The sequence below is a fragment of the Thunnus maccoyii genome, chromosome 15 (assembly GCF_910596095.1).
Source record: "Thunnus maccoyii chromosome 15, fThuMac1.1, whole genome shotgun sequence".
In the NCBI taxonomy this organism is placed as follows: domain Eukaryota; kingdom Metazoa; phylum Chordata; class Actinopteri; order Scombriformes; family Scombridae; genus Thunnus; species Thunnus maccoyii.
The window spans coordinates 26098520-26119599 of NC_056547.1; the positions used below are offsets into that span (position 1 = coordinate 26098520).

A 21080-nucleotide genomic window follows, 5' to 3' on the forward strand; every position below is an offset into this window, starting at 1 on the left:
AGTGCCAGAGCAGTGCCTTAAGCAGTGTGGTGATGTGATCCATCTTTGTTTTAAATAATTTATTGATGGACTTAAATATAAATTATTTCCGGCCATGTTGTTTGGTAATGATGTTAGCTTGACAACCTGCCTCAAATTTACCGGAAGTTGCCACTTGGTACTTAACAGTTTGTAGATGTTTGACATTTATCGAGAAAAATATACTAATAGAAGTACGATGAAGTATTCCTATACATTATGTGGCCGTTCACTTATGATGAGTGCCATCACCATCGTACATATAATAAGTAACATTTTAACGAATCGTTTATTTCGAAAGAACAACCGGAAATCCTTGTTGTGTTTCTGTGTAGTTTGACAGCAGCCGGTTTACCTGGACGGACGGCTCGGTCTGTGGCAACGGAGCTTAACAACACTAGTCACGAATGTGTCAAGACTCCTGGTAGGAGAGCAATATGCATTAAAAATGACAAAGTTTTAGGGCTTCTTTTCATTCATGCATATAAGTAAAGTGGAGTAAAGCACAAAGGTTAGCTGAAATGTGCAACTCAAGCAAGCTAAGAAGCTATCAGTGGTAACGGTGCTTTGGTTTTTACTGGTGTTAAATAGTCCGCAGCTGGCTGAGCTAAATCTTTCTGGAGACTGAAAGAGGAATAAATGAAGAGGCATGGAAATTAACGGGGATGTAATTTCCAATACGGAGTCTTTGGGTTATTTACAGCTGGATAGTCGTAATAGAGGATTAGCTTGTTTTCTCCACGGAATGACGACATCTGCGGCGTCCAGCTGCCTCAAACACGGGTGTCGGTGATGCTGTCGGTCGCTGGCCAGATGCCCGGTTGTCCGAATTGGGACAGAGCAACCAAAACTACATTATAAATCATGAAAAACTGCGAGTATCAGCAAATCGACCCGCAGGCACTTCCGACACCAACCCCGACCCCTCCTCCACCTCATCATCATCAACATCATCATCATCATCATCATGGACACGACAGTGACAAGAGAGAGGAGCCGAAAAGACCGAGGAGAAAGTGGGAAGTTTTCCCCGGAAAGAACCGCTTCTACTGCGGCGGACGGATCATAGTGGCCCGGCAGAGTGGGGTCCTGCCCCTCACTCTGGGCCTTATCCTCGTCACAAGTGGATTATTCTTTATATTTGAGTGAGTTTATGATTCATATTAAGCCTACAAATATGTCATAACACCAGCGAGTTCAGTCGTCGTCCTGGTGAGAAGGGTATGATATATAAAGGAGTACATTTCAATAAATGTCAGCTTCCACAACAGTACGAAGTGCCAAAGCAGCGCTATAAATTGACATTTTATTGAATCGTCTCCTGTCTGGTGTAATAGATCTATACCGAACTGTAGAGCAGGTCCTAATGGTTCATAATAATTTCATGTTCTACAAGAGCAGTTCATTTACTAATACACCATTCAACTTCAAGTACATATCAGAGCTCAGTTTGTCCCATAATTTGGCTTTTTGTATATCTGTTCTGGTTGTGCATAATAAAATCTGATAGCTGTTAATGTAACATGATATTTTAAACCAAAGTGTTGTCGTAAGGAGTAGTGCTTGAATATGAGAATGTTATTCTTTCTATCAGTTTGTAGTGAAAAGTGTGTTCCATCTCAAGGGATTCACATGGTGATTAAAAGCACTGAATGTTAATTAAAACTATATCCCCTGGTGGGTGAAAAAAGTAGGCCTCATCATATGAGACGCAGCTTTGTTTCGACCCATTTCCAGCCTTTGATTATGGTCAGCATTTCTCTGTAATTCATCCTCTCTCTGTCTGTGGCTGCCTCATATCACAGCTGTCCCTTCCTGGTCAAACACCTGACCAGCTGCATACCTGTTATTGGAGGAGTCCTCTTTATATTTGTGGTCATCACCCTGTTCCAGACCAGCTTCACCGACCCCGGCATCCTACCCAGAGCGACGCCAGATGAGGCGGCAGACATTGAAAAGCAGATTGGTAAGGACCATAACTGGGGTCAGACCTCTATGGTCGTCTCATAAAATCATACAATTTTACAGTTTCAATGTTTTCCCCCAGAGTGATATTCCTGCTAGTTTATGGCACATTTATAGCCCATCATTTGGCACGCCGATCCTCCATGTGGACTTTTATATGTCCTAAAGGAAACTTAATCGCTAAACCACAAACTGCTTAAGCTCAGCTCACTTCTTTGTAAGTCGCCCTCCTCTCAGTAGCATTCAATTAAGTCAAACGTCAGGGATATTCTATTTTAAGTACAGTGGATGTCACTGTCGTAAGAGCTTTCACACGATATATTTTGCGTCAGAGCACAATTCACAGTTGAGATCGAAGGCATTGTTCCGCTAGCGTCGGCTAGTTTCCTTTGAAGCAGAAACATTGGGAAGAGTCACCAGTCATACTGCTGTTCATTTTGATGAAACCTCTGACACATCAAACGACATGACGTCTAACGGTCTAATGAATGTCACAGTGGGAGTCATTAGGGGCATATTTCTGGAAAGAAATGTGTCCTGTTGACTTCTAAAGCTAAATTTGCCTCAGTTTGGCCTTTTCAATTCAAACCTATTCAGTATTATCCATCAGTTATCTTCACTGTCAACATCAAGTCTTGCCAACATGTTCTTTTCTTTCAATGTTGATAGCTTCAATGTGGTGACCTCAGTGTCTAAAACTGGCTTCATGTGCACCTTGTAACTCCTACTCATCACCGACGTTTAGACATTGGTGATATAAGATGTTGATTTTACTCAACTGAACCACTGTTGTTCCAGCTATTTTTGAAACTAAGAGACTGACACAAGTATTGAGTACCGACCTACCAGCCCACCTTTAAAGAAATGCTTTTGATATTTAGTTTTACTCAGTATTCTCTGAACAGTTGTCTTGGTGCTGAACTGTATCACTGACCCTGTTAAAAATTCATACAAAAGTATGCAGAATGTGTAAAAAGTGTAGCACAGACGAAAGCTGTTTCATGCAGGTTTTGGGTATGTAGTGTGTTCACATTGAAAAAGTCACAAAAATCTTACTTAAGAAAGTCAGTATGCATTCTCCTGAATTCTCCTGTTGATGTACAGTGTTGTCCCACGACGCAGATGGTGGTGAAACAGATCCAGGAACACCTCAGACAACAAAAAATAACCTTCAGAATAACATTTGTCTGTGTATTTGTGAAGTTCAATTAGAGTGACGTTCCAAAGTAGCAGTTTGATGTATTTTGTTGCAAATCTAATATAATTTCCTCTTAGTACAAAATGTAAGAGTGTATTTCTTTTATATCGATCAGAGTATAATGTAAGAATTCATATATAGTACAACTGGGACGCGGCATAGACCTTTTTCAAAGCAGACTTCTTGACGTGTCATAGCAGGAAAAGATGTTTATCGCAGTTGTAGTTAATTACATTTATAACAAGTGAGCCAGATCTGTGTACTGTTATGCATGCGGGCTCATTGGAAACATTTACTGGCAGACCTAATGCCCCATCATCATGTTATTAGTACCACCTGTGCTTTTAGCTGCTCTGACAAGTCAAGTATTCAGTTTGTTTGCTGTTAAAAAGGTCTCTTTAGTAAAAATGTTTTCTTCTCAGTGACACCAGTTAGAAAGCCCACAAGCTCTCAAGTGGTTTTATGGGAATGTTGCCTTTTGTTTTATCAGGTGGTTCTCATGGCTGCTTGACATTGCCGGACTAATGATGTGGAAATGAATTATAATTTTGTTATGGAAAAAGTAACTAGCTTTGTCCTAAAGATTTATTTAGTTTATTTAACTAAAATACAAGCTGTGAATGTTAAATGGCAAGGGTGTATGTGCTAATGGTGATAGATCAGATCATTATCTCTTATGGTTAATTCTCTCTTCTGTAGAGAACACTGGAAGCACCAGCTACCGGCCTCCACCGCGCACCAAAGAAGTCCTCATCAACCAGCAGGTGGTCAAGCTCAAGTACTGCTTCACCTGCAAGATGTTCCGGCCTCCGCGCACCTCCCACTGCAGCCTGTGTGACAACTGTGTGGGTGAGCTGCGGGCACACACCGGCACGCTGACATTTATCAGTGATTAATAATAAATGAAGGTTTCACAGGGCTACACTGAACATCATTCCATTACTGTAGCACAGGCTGGACTGACTTGAATGACATATCAGCTTTTTTTCCCAAATGTACTATTCCTTTAAATGAAAATGTCAGCGGTCACTCAGAGTTCACTGTGGATTCTCCTCGGGTGTGTTTCTCTTTCAGAGCGATTCGACCATCACTGTCCTTGGGTTGGGAACTGTGTGGGGAAACGCAACTACCGCTTCTTCTACACCTTCATCGTTTCGCTCTCCTTCCTTACGGCGTTCATCTTCGGCTGTGTGACCACACATCTCGCACTGAGTATGTGTTTCTGCTCCGGTCAGCAGCAGTTTTATGGCTGATCTTACTGATGATAACTGCTACCACACCTGGCTTAAATAGCACTTGCCAATAGCTAGTTTGTTTTGTCTCGCTCTGAGTGCCAGACGGTTGAGTTTTACTACATCAGAGCACCGCATTTCAGATAAGATAAGTATGAGGAATGCTTTTCTGTGACTGTGTGGTCCCATTTGGCAACTCAAAAACCCTTTCACTGTCTAGGAAAACAAACACAGCAAAGCCATAGGTATAACAACTCCCCCATCAGGAGAATTAATTGCAACTGTTGGTTTGGAAATTCCAAAACAGCTACACACTTTAATGCACTTAGCAACACAGTTGGAGTCACTGTGATTTCTGTCTCTCTTTCAGGGGCTCAAGGTGGAAAAGGCCTCGTGTTTGCCCTACAAGAGAGTCCAGGCAGATATCCTTCACTTACAAATGTGTTAATGATTTCTCAAATAAGTGAACATTGTCACTGAATAGGTTTTGTTTATTTCTGCATCCTCCAACATACTGATGCTGATCCTTGACACAACCCTTCACTGCAGTGGAGCTCGTGATATGTTTCTTCTCAGTCTGGTCCATCTTGGGCCTCTCAGGCTTCCATACATACCTGGTTGCTTCCAACCTGACCACTAATGAAGACGTGAGTAATGCCTTGTTGAATGTTGAATGCTGTTTCAATATGTTTTGTGTCTTGTGGTAAAATAGTAAGTCAAAAGTATTATTTTGCTCAAACAAAATCATAATAAATGTCTGTTGAATAAAAACTGCAAGTTGTTGCACAATTACTAGGTTTTATATCTGTATCATGTCCTCTGCAGATTAAAGGCTCCTGGTCAGGGAAGAGTGGAGCAGAATATGTCACCAACCCATACAGTCATAAAAACATCTTTATCAACTGCTGCTCTGTGCTCTGTGGACCCATGCCACCCAGGTTAGCCTCATGCGCAGTCCTCTTTTCAGTTGTCATGGTCATGTCTCATCCTGATATAGAAAAGATTTGGTTCCATTCATGTAAATATGCATGTTTTTTGCTGTCTTCTTCTATAATTTAAATATTTCTGCTGTGCCCATCTGCTGTGCCACAAGGGGACCCCTAGAAAACTTTATGTCCAAATTCATTGCAAGGGTGTAACAAAAATAGTTTTAGGTTTATTGATTGACACTCTTACTCTGACACAACATATTAAACTTTGTTGATAGAACGATTAAGTCCTGGATTTATTTTCATCGTTGTAGATATTTTCACAGTCCCATCAACCATTTAACAGTGAAAATAGCTCATTTATTTTCATGTAGGCAGCCCAGGCCTCCCAATTGGGAGGTGCGTGTTAATGTGATAGGTACTAAATTTAGCTTGTTCCTCACATCCAGTGTGTTGTCATGTTATCATTTTATGACTAGACAGAAAGAGGAACATGCATGGCTAATTATTTTGACCTTCCTTTTTCAGTTTGATCGACAGACGAGGTTTCCTGCCTGCAGACGAATCCGCCCAGACCAGCGGAGCCGACATCGAGCTGCCCACCCTGGCCACTAAAAACGAGATAAACGTGGTAGGAGGGTCTTCCCAGCTGGCTTTTGGCTTGCAGGAATCCCCCTTTCCTGTACCTGCATCCCCCAACTCCCACAGAAACTCTTCCTGTGCCTGACAGAAGCCTTGTTGCCTGCTGTAGCCTCAAGCCAGTATTTGTCTGCTGCCTGTTGTTGACTTGTGTACGGGTTAATCCCTCCATATACCGCATTTACTCTACAGTGAGAGGTTTACTTATTAGTATTCAATATGTGTTAAAAGGAACCCATTTAACTTTTACTGAACAGTGGCTGCTGTGGCTGAGCCTTATGGCATAATGCTAAATGATAAAATAGCAAAAAGTCATCAAACTGACTCAGTAATGTCGGTCCCACAGAAATATCTATGCTAACAGAAGTTAACATTAGCTCTGATAAGCTAATGTTCATACGATACAATGTGGCAGCAAATCCCTTTAATGCATTGAATTGAGCAACAGTATGTATCGCTTAAGACTATTATAAGAGTATGATTGTGTTATATCTTCCAAAAGTTACAATCATGCTTCAAGTACAGTCAGAGTTGGAGACAGGATACAGTAGGTTTAGCCTAGCTTAGTGTGAAAACTGGAAACAGGGAAACAGCTAGCTTGGCTCTCTCCAAAGTGAAAAAATCCACCTATCAACACCTCAGAAGCTCACAAGTTAACATGTAATATCTCATTTGATGATCTTTTACAAAAGATACATGTAAAAATAATAGTTTGTGATTTTATGTTAACGTGCAGCTCAAAAAATAACTCCGACATGTAATTCCCTAAAATCAAAACTTGCAATTTGTATGTTTCTATTTATATATGAGTTAAATAAGATACAATGTGAAAATAAGACACACTTAGAGGTGTTGGTAGGCAATATTCACATTTTGGACAGATCCAATCCAGTTTCTTGAGTCTTTATGCTAAGCTAGGCTAACCACATTCTGACTCTAGCTCTGTTCTTAACACACAGACATGAAATTGATATTGATCTTCTCATCTCTTTCCTGGGAATACAGGCTTTTTTGTCACATTGTGTGTTGAACTATTCCCTTAAGAATTATAATTTGTGGTGTGACTGGTTGCTGCTGCGGGCAGTTCATGGACTTCTGAACAGCAAACTCATTGTTTACCTTATAAACTAACATATCAGGATTTACTGCCTCCAGAATGAGAAACAGCAATCCTTTTATCACTATATATAAATGCTGTCTATTTTTACCTTTTCTATCACAGTCTACACCTCAGTATTTTGTTCCTGTGCAGTATGTGGACTCAGGGTGTTCTTATGAGGAAGGAAGAGAGTACGAGTTGTTAGAAGTGAAGACTCCTTCTCAGAGAGCGGCTCTCTTGTGTTTTACCTGACACTAAGGGATAGAAAAGAATGCCTGGAGAGCTGTACAGCAATTTTTGTTTACAAGACATAACTGCGGCACAGATAGCGTTGCAGTCTGAGCCACAGTAGTCTCATATCAAGCAAGAGAGCAGCTGCTGTTTGGCATTTAGGCTGACAAACAGCTTTTTTTTGTTTATGCCAAAAGAACAAGACAGCAGTAAAATCTTTTTTTATTTGTGTGTACAGAATGAACTGAAAGCCAATAGAAGCTGGGCCTTTTAGTCTTAAATTTATTTAATTGTTGAGTTGGGTTTGGCGAGTGTGTGAAAATAGTCTTCTGAATTCAGTCGGCACGCTGGTGAAGCTGTGAGTGAAGCTTTTATTTGTGCCAGCAGATCCTCCTTTTGTATTCTGTGTCGCTTCACCTTCCCCTGTCTCGTGTGAACAGTAATGTTGGTTTGCATTTAAAAGGTCAAAGTGCCAATCAGCATCATTTCTCATTTGTGTTCCCCTTCATGCTTTATTTCATGTTTTTTTTTGTTTTGTTTGATTTGTCCATCCTGTTTTTATACATATTTCTATTTTGTCAGTATCTAAGATGTATCATATATTAAAAAGTAAAAATTTAATAAAACATGCATCTTGTCCATGCAATTCAACATCTGTGTGTACTCATTTTTCGTTTTTCTGTCTGCCCACTCTCCTAGTTTTAATATTGGAGTATAACTTGTGTATTCCAAGAGAAGAAAAGCCCAGACCAAACTGTCCCAGTATCCCTGTGTCTCCATCAGCCCAGTCCTAACCTGCTGTTGTGTATGTGATCTGTCTCTATGTGTGCCTGTGTCCCGCCACCAACACTAGGAGGAGAAATGTCTGGACTTTGCTGTGTCCTGCACTGGCTGATTAGCCACATTTAGAGCAGGAAAAGCGAGGCTTGAGCTTGGTAAGCCTGTTTGCAGAGAGGGAAAGCGAGTACAGAGTCTCTGCGCCCACCGCTGTGTCTACATGTCCTCTTGGCTGGCTGCTGTACTGCTGCATGGCTTCATTCATACGCTGTCATCTTGAATTATATTGCAGAGTGCATTATTTAACACAGAGTGTGCTGTATGTAAATTTAATTCACAATATACAGTTGTGTTATACCACAAACAATTCTAGTATACCGTGTCAGTACTATCTTTAAATATGGCTATTTTCATTTTCATGCCACAGATTAGCAAGGATTCAATTTTATTATAAATGATTTGTTCTTGTCAAAACACATTTGAAACAGCTTTTAGGCCACTGTGGGACATCAAAAATGTAAATAACAGTAACAACATTTTTATATGCGGGTTAGACTGAGCAGATTTTTCCAGTCAGACATGAAAATGATGAAAATAAAAATGTAGAGGGAAGCTCATTCAGAGGGAATATACCAGTACATAATGACTTCTGATGGATACATTATTTTTAAATTTAGTTAGAGCAACTCTGCATGGCAAAATCCAGATTAGAAAGTGTTTTCAGCTGACAGCAGACTGGACTGACCTGAATTTTTACACAGTGAAGGGGGAAGTGGCCTTTTTAAAACCTAGATTAATGGTTAATGTTTCAAATTTTAAATTAAAAATGGACTCCTAACTTTTTATGCTCTTGCAGTTTAACCATTATGCATTCACTGAGTGCTTCAGGGTTATAGCCATTTCAAACTTAATACAGGTGAAACACACTGTTTAAGGCTGCACTAATCAACATTTTTATATTAAGAATGGATCAAATGACTATGTGTAACATTAAAGGTGTTGCTAGTAGCGACAAACTCACAGAGGATTATCACCTAACTAAGTGATAATAAGTAACATATGTTTACAGCTTGTTGTGCTGTTCCCAAGTGGCCAAGAAAATCTTTAATGCAAGTGTAAGACTTGAAACTAATGATGTTACTGGCAGCAGGATTTTTTCAAATGTCTTTGTGACTGTGATTGTCCATAAACCAGGAGCATAAAACTAGTGAGCTTGTGGATTGAGATCATTGTCAGTCACAGTTCAAGAAACCATTCTTGCACATCAGTGGTTCCTGACACATCAAAGTCACTTTACTTGTCATGATGTGAGTTGTCTTCAGTAGCCCTGGAGGAGCTTTGTTCAGTCTGAGAAAATAACCCCTGATGAGGGGGTCATCATCCATGGTGCTCAGAGGCTGAATAATGATGACCTCGGTGATCCCCTGATTTTTCATGCAGTGCCTCCAGCAGTTCTTAAATTCAGTTTGACTAATGATTGGACCAAATTCCTGCAAAATTCAATCTCAGCTGTATTTTGTGTTTAGTGCTTGTTAGCAAATGTAAATATCAGCACGTTAGCACTGTCATTGTGAGCATGTTAGCATGCTGACATTAGCATTTCGCTCAAAGCATTACTGTGCAAAAGTACAGTCTCACAGAGCTGCTAGTGTGGCTGAATAGTCTCGTCTTATTAACAGAAAGCCTGCATTATAAACTGGGGGGTTGAAAGATGTGGATGCTTAGCAGACAGGAAGGGTGTAACAAAAGAGTTGCATTATGGCAAATGCAGGTTGCAGTGCTTTTGACCAATAAAAGAATAAAAGTGAGGATATCTCTGCTTCTGCTGCCTCAATTTTGCCCCAAACTTTTTTAAAAATGCAACAGTAAATTGCTGTAATACTCTTTTTAAACTATTTTCTCAGATGTACCTTGAGGTAAAATACTATCAAGTACAATTTCCCTGGTCTAATACACATCCATATGCAGATCTATGGCATGAAACATTTGGGAACTCTTGCTTCAGATCTCATTTGTGGCTTGCTCGCACTCACAGCTTGCCTTTGATTCATCTTGCACAGCTGTTGCTGCATTGGCTGAAGTGATTTAACACCCTGCTGGCTTGTCTCATCAGTTCTTGTCTTTTTTTCCTCCCTTCCCCAGTGCACACAGGGAACTAAAGGTCTGCTGGAGTCGGCCACTCGCTCTCCGCTCCTGTCCACCCCGTGTCCTCAGGGGAAACCTCAGTCAGCTCATACCTGCCCAGATAACAGCCCCACGGTGAACTCTGACCCTTCACCAGAGCTCTCCACAAGCTGTGGGGCCCGCCATACCACCAGATCCTCCGGTGATAGCTCCCCTCCATGTCACACCAAGACTTGGTCAAAGAAAAGTAAAAGAGCGGATTTGCATATTCCCAACCCTGCCTTTGACGACCCTGCTTCCCCTACCTCTCCGGATGCAGGCCCCAGCTCCAAGGGCAGGGACCAAAAAGGTGCCACGTCCGCCTCTTTGCACTGATTGACTTGAATGACGGCTTTCTCAAGTGAAAACACACATTGTTTGAAGCTTGCATGCTGTAACACAATCAGATTCAAGTGGTATGAATTATTATTTTTTTCTTTATTGTTTGTTGGTTCTCTGAAAGTGCTGTCACTGAGTCACTGAGTACGACAATCGTAAAGATGGACAGATGAATGGCTGTTTATCTTACTGTGTGCTCAATCTGTAGAGGAAATAGAGGAGGTTGGATGTGGATGGTGAAACTTAGTCTTTGGTGTATGGTGAAAAGCACATGAAAAGATTAAATCTTTAAGATTGAAGAATTGGCATTCTGATAGAACCATGTGTCTTTCTGATGATTCTCATGTAAAACATGAATTCTACCAGCATGTCAGACCCACCAAATATTGTAAAATAGTGGCTTTGATATATCAGGTGAAGCCTGCAACATCAGTATCTTACTTGAAAAGCTTTTTATGGAGGGTTAAAGCTTAGAATTTGTCTGCATAGGTAAAGAGAAAAGTTTCTCTTTAAGGGAAAGTCCATCCTAAATATTGAATTCACATGTCATTTCTATAATATTGTGCGGCTCAGTTTATAGTGTGAAGCCAATTTTTCTTTAAGTTGAACAGCAGAGAGACTGTTTGTACTGATGATGTCATCTTGAGACACATAGGCAGTGGACAATAGAACAAGTCTTGGACAGCAGCCATGGTGAAATATCAAGGTTATGGGACATTTTCTCTGTGTTCAAATCAAAGTCCTTTGGATGTGCTGTACAGATGAGAGAGAAATTAAATGAAAAACCAACATAAAGTTGGTGTTGGTCCACCACAAAAATGCCTTCAGGGCTCCTTGTCAAAGATTCCCCAAGTCTCTAAACTCTACTAGAGGGATGAACACCATGCTTACAAAAGATATTCCATCTGGATTCGACTGTCCCCTGATTTACTTTTATGGCAGTTAGTTTGTGGAAATTTGATAAATTGAAAATCTGTCTCATAACTTGACCCACTTAAGCACAATGTTATCTGACATGATAAGGGCCTTCAATAGGAACCAGTCTGGTGATAAGTTACTCTTTAAAGTCTGAAATTAAATAGCATTTTTTTGTCTGCATACATCTACTTTGTAAATCACTTGCCTTGTGTTCAGAAACCAAAAGGGTGCCATTTTTTTTTTATTTTTTTTGGTTCCGTGATCGTGCTCCCTATCTACTCCCCCTACCTAACTGATTGACTAACAGCCAGACAGCATCCTGCTCCAATGTCTCCTTATCTAACTTACAAACATGAACACATGTCTTGTCCTGAACCTTAAGTTGTTGAATGAGCCACCAAACAAATATTCATTGCATAAACAGCTAATTAACTGCTCAGCTGCCACATATTGAACACTGTATAAATGCACCTGCAAATGTTATTTGGCCTGTTTAGATAGCGATGACGTCCTTCAATACCACTGCTAACAAAACGCCGTCTTCCCATGGCTTGTAAGCTACAGTTCAAGTTTGTTTACTTCTCGTCTTGTTCCCCTGGTGGGATTCAGTCTTCCACCTGCTGTCAATCAAACACAGACACTGACACGCTGCTCCAGCTGTTGAGACAAAAAAAAACATACGCCTGATTTTTCCCCAAAGACCATTTTCAGCCTTTTAATAATACAAAAATATTAACAAACGATCTTATTTATGGCTTTGGAAGACACTTGTTTGCCAGTATCAACTTAATCCTAAATGACCAAAATAGCAAAATGTAAATTCAGCTTTAGGATGGAGTTTCCCTTTAAACATTTTCAAAGAGCACAGTGGGATGAGTGTGTATCAGTTGTATCAGCGTGTACTGTTGTTCAGATTTCTGTGCTGTAAAAATAGCAGCAAATGCAACTGCATGATAATGACATGAGACATACAGTATTTTATGGTACTTTTGTTAATCTGTTCAGACATCACACTTTTACATTTCAGAAGTCAGATACCACCTTGTTTTGTAGGAACGTTGTGTTTTGAATATCATGAATATTGTTGTATACCTGAGCTGATGCAGTATTGTTCACTGCCTGTGCTTCACCACCTCCTGCTTGTGTTGTCATTATTGTCACAAAGGTCCTTTTTAAATTTCCACTTCCTGCTCACACTCTCTTTGTCTCAGCAACAGCAATATCCATTCTCTCCTCCTTACAGTTGTTTTTCTTTGTGCGCTTTGACAAATCTAAGAACATGTATGTGATCGGTGGGCATGTTGGTTTGTTCTCAGGTGGAAAGCTGTAATACACAGTAGGAGTTAGGTATTCAATATGCAAGTTCTATGTGACATATATCATGTTTGTCCACACTGTAACCTGATGGCAATAGTCGCACAAAAATGCAATGACCTGAACAATTGTCTCCATGCACTAAATCATAGGCATGCACACACACACTGTTCGTCTGTAGTTCACCTATAGAGTAAGTAGAGCAGCATCACTTCATGTGCAGTATTTGCTGTGTCAAAAAGTCATCCCAACAGCTTCTGGATGTTGGTGAGAGAAAATGCAAGTAATGCATTTCTGAGGAGAAACATATTGTAATGTATTTGTACGGACTGTAAGGTTATTTTCACCTTTATCTTATCAAAATAAAGGAAAAGGAAAATAAAGTTCAGTGAAATTAAGAGGCTTAATTTTTTTTATGCCACTGAAGTGCACCATTTGGCCACTAGATGGCATGGATGACCTACAAACAGCTGTAGACACATAATCTATTCACAGTCAACCAGTGTACTAAATATTCTGGACATCTATTGAGTTTCAGCTGTTTTTAGCACATCTCACTTGTCTCTGCCTCAAAGTTCCCCTCTAATTACTTTGCTTCTCATTGTCTTCCACTCCTCCTCTTTAATTACCATTTGTCAAACAAGAGAATTCAGTACAGTGTCAGTTTTCCCTGGATTGTGTACATTGTAACTGAAAATGAAATTAAATACTCAGTGCTATTTACACTCTGTGCAAACCCAATGACATACTGTCTGACAGTCAAGACAGGTTTTTAAAATATAATATAGGGGTGGCCTTGAGGCTAGAGGGGTGAACATGTGACTATTTAGTTGCTAGCCTTAATTCCACAACTAACTGTGAGACCTAAAATGGAGAAATTCAATGTATTGTATTCTCCCCATTGTCAGCAGCCTCCATTCACCAACAGACTGTAGTTGTGTGGGGCAGTTATCATTGTTAAAGCCCCTAAACACTAGTCATAAGTAAATACGCAACAATCAAAGTAAAAGTCCACAAAAAGATATTCTCATAAGTATTATTTTGTCAGATTTTAACGCTCAAACACTCAGTTCATCTGCTTTACAAAGATGTGTTCAGATAGAAAGTGAAACAAATTTTAGCCCTGTGTCACTCATTCCATGTGTCATTCATTACATAACTTTGTGAGGATTGCTCCGCCTATAGGATTTGCCTTGTCGTCTGCCTGAACAACAGTGTATGATCTGAACACACAGTTAGGACTGTATGGGTAGAGTTTGATCAGATTTGATGGACTGTGCCGTCTCCGTGGCAACATAGCAAAACCCAACAATGTCATCAGTGTAATACAATAATATACAGTATACCGTATTAAATGATAGAAAAGTAAAGAGAATAATAATAAATACATTTAATACATTTTAGAAAAATGTTGAATGTTAAATGATGTTAAATCCTGAAATGTGTGACATTATCTTTCTCCAACAGAGCTGCTCCCTCTTCAAACCAGTGAGAACACAGACAAAACACAAATTCAGAAACCTGTTCTGTGAAAACAAACAAAACAAAAAACCAACCAAACAAAAAAACATCCGACTGAGGACAGTGTGTTCACATAGAAACTCATCATTCAAAGACATGAGGTGATCAGGGATAAAGGTTGTCAGGGCTTTAACGTGCAACACAATACTTGATCTATGGAACATGCATTTCAAATAAATCAACACTGCATTCCACAGTTGACAAGATTTCCTTTTTGGCCATCTAATGTTCAGAGACTACTTTAAGTGGACTGACTCACCAAACTGATGCTTGCTACATCGGTACATATCACAAACATCTTCACCATCATCATCCTGTCATCTAACAATTGTCCATACTTATCTTCAGCAGGGCTATGAGGGGCTGGAGCCTATCCAAGCACACACTGGATGACAGGCAGGGTACACTCTGGACTGGTTGCCAGTCCATCACAGTTTCCATTAACATGTGAGAGCTCTCACTCCTTTAAAATTCAATAAAACCATTTGAATGATGGAAAAAATCAAATATTCGATTTATAGAGATCTGTTTGAGTTCAATATTGAAATGTATGACAGACCATGGATTGTATTTCAGCACTGGATATTTCTAAAATGCACTCTCTCAACCCATCACATGTCCGGTTGCCCTTAATAAAAAGGCTATTGTTCTTCTCTTTGCTGGCGAAACATGGAGAAAAGTAGCAGATGTGCTGAACGGATAATCATGACATCAAACCCTCTGAGACGTAACGTGTAGAAGCATTCTGGACAGCACAGATGGAAAATCTGTGGAAGAGGGTAAGTCTGTTTTTTTGTAAAATGCAACTACCTTACAGTTAGCTTGTGACTCAAGTGAGACAGTGAAAGCATTGCAGGGTCAATTCTACACATAATTCAGCCTACTTGAGTTGCATTCAAATTAATTCAAAGAAATGACATGTTAAGTTTGAATTTGTTTGAACTTGGTGTTTTGAAAAAGTGACATCATACGCAGTAAAGTAAGTTCAGGAATGGTTGTAGCACCTGTATAGTATGTGTAGCCTCTTAGCAGTGATTACTGTGCCATGTCTCAGATCAAAACGGATAGAGTAAGTTCGTGTATGACTTGTTTACATTACAATATTGTCAATGTGTGTTATGGGAACATGTCATGCTAAACTTGAACTTGTGTGTCTATGGTGTCATTATCAGCACAGGGTTCTCTGATCGTGTGTTACACATCCTGTCATTACTCAAGGTGCACTGTCTGGGGTTTGTCACTCATCAGCTGCGAGTACATGCACACTATTTTTTCATTCTGACTGAAATCATTCCGATGGAAGATTTCAGGTCAAGGTGTTTACATAGGCTGTAATCTAATATGGTCTGGGACTTGTAATAGGCGTAATTCAAAATTTTCCAGCAGTTTTAAATTGTTTGATGAATGCTTCATTCATTTTTTCATGGATTTCTCTTTCTTTGTTATTTTCTTATTTTCCCACCATGTAGGCGTCCAATAATGTTCAGTTCTTTAAGAGATTGTATCAAAAACAAACTCTCCACAGAGGTCCAGCTCGGCTTGGAAGCCGCCATTTTTTGGAAGTGGAGAAACGTACGTCCCCACGCAGTTATGCCAAGACAGAGGGCATGTGCATAAAGACGGCAGCCCGAAAGTAATCAGGTTAAATTGTTGACATGGTACAGTTTTTCTTTTGATTGGCTTATGAAAAGGTTTAAACTACCCTTCTGCAACTGATTGAAATTTCTATCCCCTTGGGCCTGTTTATTCTGAATGAGGTGTTTATATGGAGCATTTTTATTCTTTTTGGGCTGTTAAATGGATTATAATCGGAATATTAGGCTCCATGTAAATGCAGCTACATTATGACATATCACTGGAATGGCTTTACAGAACCCGCCATGCTCATATGTTGTCACTGCATACCATCTTTTGTTGATTTGCATTTTAACTCTACAGTAAGAATTCAGAACGGCAAGACTAAATTCAGGTCAGCAGAAACCTTTCAGTAATTACATGGACATAGAGGAAAACACAGATAAAGATTAGTTCATGATTAGTTTCCTTTAAACTTTTACAAAAGTGGGTTTGATAATGACAGTCTGTGATGGGAGCCGGTCAAGGGATGTGACAGCCACTGAGATATTGGATGAGAGAATAGGTTATTCCAGCCTACAGTAGGTGATGTTACTGTCAGGTGCAACAGAAGATGAAACTGGATAAAGACCTGCAGAAAGACTGTGAGGCAGCTGTTGGAGTGAGAGAAGTTTAGTAACTACTCAATTCTCTGGGGTATGAGGTTGCTCACAGAATCAACTGTGGAGGAGGAAAATATGCTGTTTGGCTTGACAGTTTATGTTTTGTTTTCTTTCCTCTTTTTCTTACCCTCTTTTTTGTTCTTTGAATCTCCCTCTCTGGTAAGTTTTGTCATTAATGCTCTCCAGTTTTGTCATACAAAATATAACCAGAGGTTCATCTGTCAAGCACATACATTGTCCTTGAATTCTCTCTTGCATATGCTCAAAAATCATGTATGAATATTTTTGGGACATAGTTTGAAAGCTGCATTAATTGATATTACTCTTGAGAGCCATTTCTAAACAAGCTACGTAGTGAGCTCTCTTCAAGAACAAACAAAAGATACCACCCAGTGCAGCAGTGTGGCTAACTGACTGATGTTTGTAATAGTTTTTAAACAACAACAGAACTCTAGAGCACAGAAGAATAATATATAACAAGCTTTGGATACACACACAATACTTCTAAGTAGATCAATTCATTGTTAGTTTGGCTCTGCATATGAGGTTTGTTGACAATAAGAAAAATATAGAAAATTGCCTGTCATAGCCTTTAAGAGCTAGCCACTTTTGTCAGCAGTGGTGTAAAGTAACTAAGTACATTTACTCAAGCACTGTACTTAATAACAATTTTGAGGTACTTGTACTTTACCTGAGTATTTTCCATCTGATGCTACTTTATACTTCCACTTCACTACATTTCAGAGGGAAATATTGTACTTTCTACTCCACTACATTTATTTGACAGCTTTAGTTACTTTTCAGATGAAGATTTGACACAATGGATAATATAACAAGCTTTTAAAACACAACACATTGTTAAAGATGAAACCAGTGGTTTCCAACCTTTTTGGCTTTTGACGTCTTCCAAAAAGCAGTGTGTAGTCGGGTCACATTTCAGATGTCTATGAGTTGTTAACAGCTCCACCAAATACTGATTTTTCCCTCCAAACTTCTCACATGGTTTCATTTCAATAAATGTTCAAATGATCCAATATTTCAGAAAAAATCAAAGATTAGAGAAAAAGTCCCAAAACTGAAAACAGATTTGTGTATCAGAACTTTGTTTTTTCTTCTTTCCTCTCCCATTAATCATCTCACGACCCCTCAGATTTATCTGCTGACCCTTTGGAGGGGCCCGACCCCTAGGTTGGGAACCACTGGACTAAACTAGCTAACTGTATATAAAGTAGTTGAAACTAGCTCCACCTCCAGCAGCTACAACAGTAACATGCTGCTCCAACACTGATGCTTCAGTATTAATAATCTAATGATGTCATATATAATAATATATCAGTCAGAGGGACCAAACCACTACTTTTACTGCAATACTTTAACTACATTTTGCTGCTAATACCTATGTACTTTTACTTAAGCAGGATTTTAACAAAGTTAAAAGGAGAGTGAATATTGGACGTAAATTCATCAGTGTTTTCAGTTTATTCCGCTGTCCCCAAGTGGCCAAAATAATTATTACAGCTTTATAAAGACTAGTTCAAAAAATTTTAATGGCCAACAGACAACAGTTGAGAATTAGCCATTTGGCTAACAGTCACTTGGCATGCTGTGTTTTATCTATTAGAATAAATGAATACAGTAACATCTGCCATATGGCAACGTCTTTGTCTGAATCTGGCAAGAATTTCAGAATATTTAGTCATAAATACCAAATACAACATGAGACACTCTAAAGTAAACACGTTTTAATCATTACAGAGGCTCTACTGTAAACAATACTGATTTGTAATCATCCTCTTGCCAGTCAATTGCTTATAATCATAAATTATTAAAACACACACACAATTTCAGTCTACATGATGTATCCCTGTGTCTGTGTGTGCTTAGAACCGAACTCATATGACGTCATGTATTATGACATTTGTTTGTCTAAACACCCTGTGATTATCATGCAATAAAGAAGCCAAGAATCTAGAAACTCTTGCACCAACTGCATGAAGGACTGCACATCAGCAGTATAATATCTTTTTCCAGCTGTCTAAGTAGTAGTTACTTACTATGTGCCTTACATATGTGCATTTGCAAGTGAAGCGGGGCTCCCCTCTTGCCTCTCAGGAATGTCAAGACAAATTAGGCTGCTCTGGGCCAAAAGAGTCTGCCATGTTTAATGAGTTCCTCGGAGGAACAAATAAATGTTTATAGGGAACCGTCGGTTAACATAGCTGATCTTCCCATCTTAGTCTGCTGTGTATGGCTGTGTCATGAAAACACAGTGCTGTTGCCAGGGAGATCCCCTCTCTCTGTTTAATGAGTGGGGTCTTTGTCTGCGTGTTAGGCTTCAGGTTAAAACTTTTCATCACCCTTTACTATGCCTTCACTTCTTGGCACTGATAACATCTCATCAGACGCCGTGACCAACTCTCATTTAGAAGTGTAGGCCTCTTACACTACTCTTTTGCAACCGCATGTGCCAAAGTCGAGATCAAGGGCAAAAATGGGAACATTTCCAGAACTTTATCATGTCATCATTACTGGCTTGAGCAACTAAAAGGGTTTGAAAGCAGACTGCTGAAAGCCTATATTCAACATTTTATAGTTTTTTGCCAAAACATTACATATTTCCAGCGTTTTCACCAAAATCATTTTTTTTAGTAAAGTCGCTTAAACTCTTGGATCATCAAGGGACTCAAACTTTCAGATGAAATCTAGACCATGGAATTATTTTTAGGGTTAGCCAGTTCACTGTATTTGCTGTTTTAGCTGCTCAGCCTGCCTTTTCTGACCTGCCTAACAACCCTGACTGAGTTCAGGTCTGACACTTCACAGCTTTTTAAGGGTCAAAATGCATCTCTACAGTAATTACAGATGTACGAAATGGCTATTATAGAGTTATTATAGCATTACTATAACCGTGGACACTTAGTGGTTACCAAATAAAGAATGAGCCTGGGCTCACCCTTAAGTCCAGAGTATGTTCACATATGACATGTTGTCTGACCACATCTGGCTGTCACAAAAAGGCCAAGACAGAGTAAACGTTAAAATGGGGGAAACAGCACACTCTTTCAGACAATTTCTCTTCAAAGGCATTCATAGTGTTGCACTCTTGACTTCTTGCACTTCTTTAGGGAGAATTCCAATCCCTGACTACTCTCTCAACTCAGCACATCAGGGCAATTGCTACGTGAAGTGGGCATGCTTGTCAGATTGTTGGTTTCAAAAAGTTACAAAACACACAATTCCAGCATCAAAAGGTGTGTGGGGAGGGGGTTTCAGATGCAATCTGACCATACCACAAGCACTTTAGTTGAAGCAAAGTGATGCCTTTAGGGTCAGGGTGAAGAGCCTAGATATCCTGAGGGAACTCAGAGTAGAGTTCTACTCTGCTGCTGCTCCTTTGTGTGAAATGGAGGCAATTAGGGGATCTGAGTATCTGAAGATGCCTCACTGACACCTCCTTGTATGGGTAGTTCTGGCACATCCAACTGGGAAGAGACCCTGGGGCTGACCCAGAACTCGCCTAACAATTCCTCAGGAAGAGCTGTAAGAAGAGACAATGGCTAAGGCTGTCTGGGATACCTTGCTTAACCTGCTTTCACCATGACCCAGAGCTTGGTAAGTGGAACAAAATGGATGGGTAGACTCCTATAAAATGACACTGCCTCATCCGCACAGTCTGTCATGTTATATATTTTGTGAAAATGCGGCAGTGACCAGTGAAAGTCAAAAAGTGTGTTATGGATGTTTGAACATCTCTTACTATATGGACTGGGTCACAAACAGTTTTGAAATCAAGCTGAATGCTTCTGCTGTCCAGCAACCCTTTTTTGTGAGCCATCTTTCAAACCATCAGGCAGTGTTTGATTCTAAAAATATAGGTTTTCAGTGGAGTGCTCCTTTTAAATCCTTTATCCCGACACTTTATGCTAGAATTTAAAACCCTCTTCTCTTTTTTTTGGTGTCTTTATTTTCTAACTCGCTGCTGTTCTCCAGCTGTGCTGCCACCCATGGTGAAAATCCCTGATCTATCCACAGTGATTGCGTCATATGAGAAGAAACCCAACATGGCAATTCTCTGTGTGACTGTAATGCCACCTGGATCACTTTCACTGATAACATTTAGTTTGAGGTTCTTAAACCACAGTGAATTGTCACAAAGAGGAGGTCAGGGTGACCACTGAGGCGTATAAAGCACATGACTGACACCAGAGACTCAAATTCATCCCTCATGCTTTACGACCCTGTTGACTTTTCCATTATGTAACAAAGACCTGGATCTTTCCCTAACCTTAAGTGTTAGATGGCCTGGCCTTAATCATACTTCACTTACCATAACCACAATGTTTCCCAACCTGAACATCTGCTTTTAGTTGCCTAAACAAGCTTAAAAACCTTAATCATGTTTTAGCTGCCAAGTATGAATATTGAAAAAAGTAACATGACAAACTCACCTGCCAGATTTCAATCTACCATATCTTCCTTTAAAATCAGAAGAGATTGTTT

At 39.7% G+C, this 21080-nt stretch overlaps 1 protein-coding gene across 2 annotated transcripts; it reads left to right on the forward strand.

Moving 5' to 3' along the window:
- Positions 1-268: 268 nt before the first annotated feature.
- zdhhc18b (zinc finger DHHC-type palmitoyltransferase 18b) lies at positions 269-10985 on the forward strand. Of its 2 annotated transcripts, none has more exons than XM_042436575.1 (9): positions 269-1163; positions 1824-1984; positions 3881-4030; positions 4256-4393; positions 4784-4835; positions 4958-5060; positions 5239-5351; positions 5871-5973; positions 10231-10985. In XM_042436575.1, exons 1-9 carry the CDS (start codon positions 883-885, stop codon positions 10585-10587), a joined length of 1458 nt encoding a protein of 485 aa, XP_042292509.1. In that variant the 5' UTR covers positions 269-882; the 3' UTR covers positions 10588-10985. The 2 variants fall into 2 exon arrangements, with proteins under 2 accessions (XP_042292509.1, XP_042292508.1); XM_042436574.1 differs by lacking the exon at positions 10231-10985 and having other exon boundaries at positions 285-442; positions 722-1163; positions 5871-7948.
- Positions 10986-21080: the final 10095 nt, after the last annotated feature.

What these genes read in the sequence shown, in the direction of transcription:
- zdhhc18b (XM_042436575.1), top strand. Translation starts at nt 883, where the DNA reads ATGAAAAACTGCGAGTATCAGCAAATCGACCCGCAGGCACTTCCGACA. An exon ending in CCTGTGTGACAACTGTGTGG is followed by an intron (nt 4,031 to 4,255) that starts GTGAGCTGCGGG and finishes TTTCTCTTTCAG; the next exon opens with AGCGATTCGACCATCACTGT. An exon ending in CTACAAGAGAGTCCAGGCAG is followed by an intron (nt 4,836 to 4,957) that starts ATATCCTTCACT and finishes ACAACCCTTCAC; the next exon opens with TGCAGTGGAGCTCGTGATAT.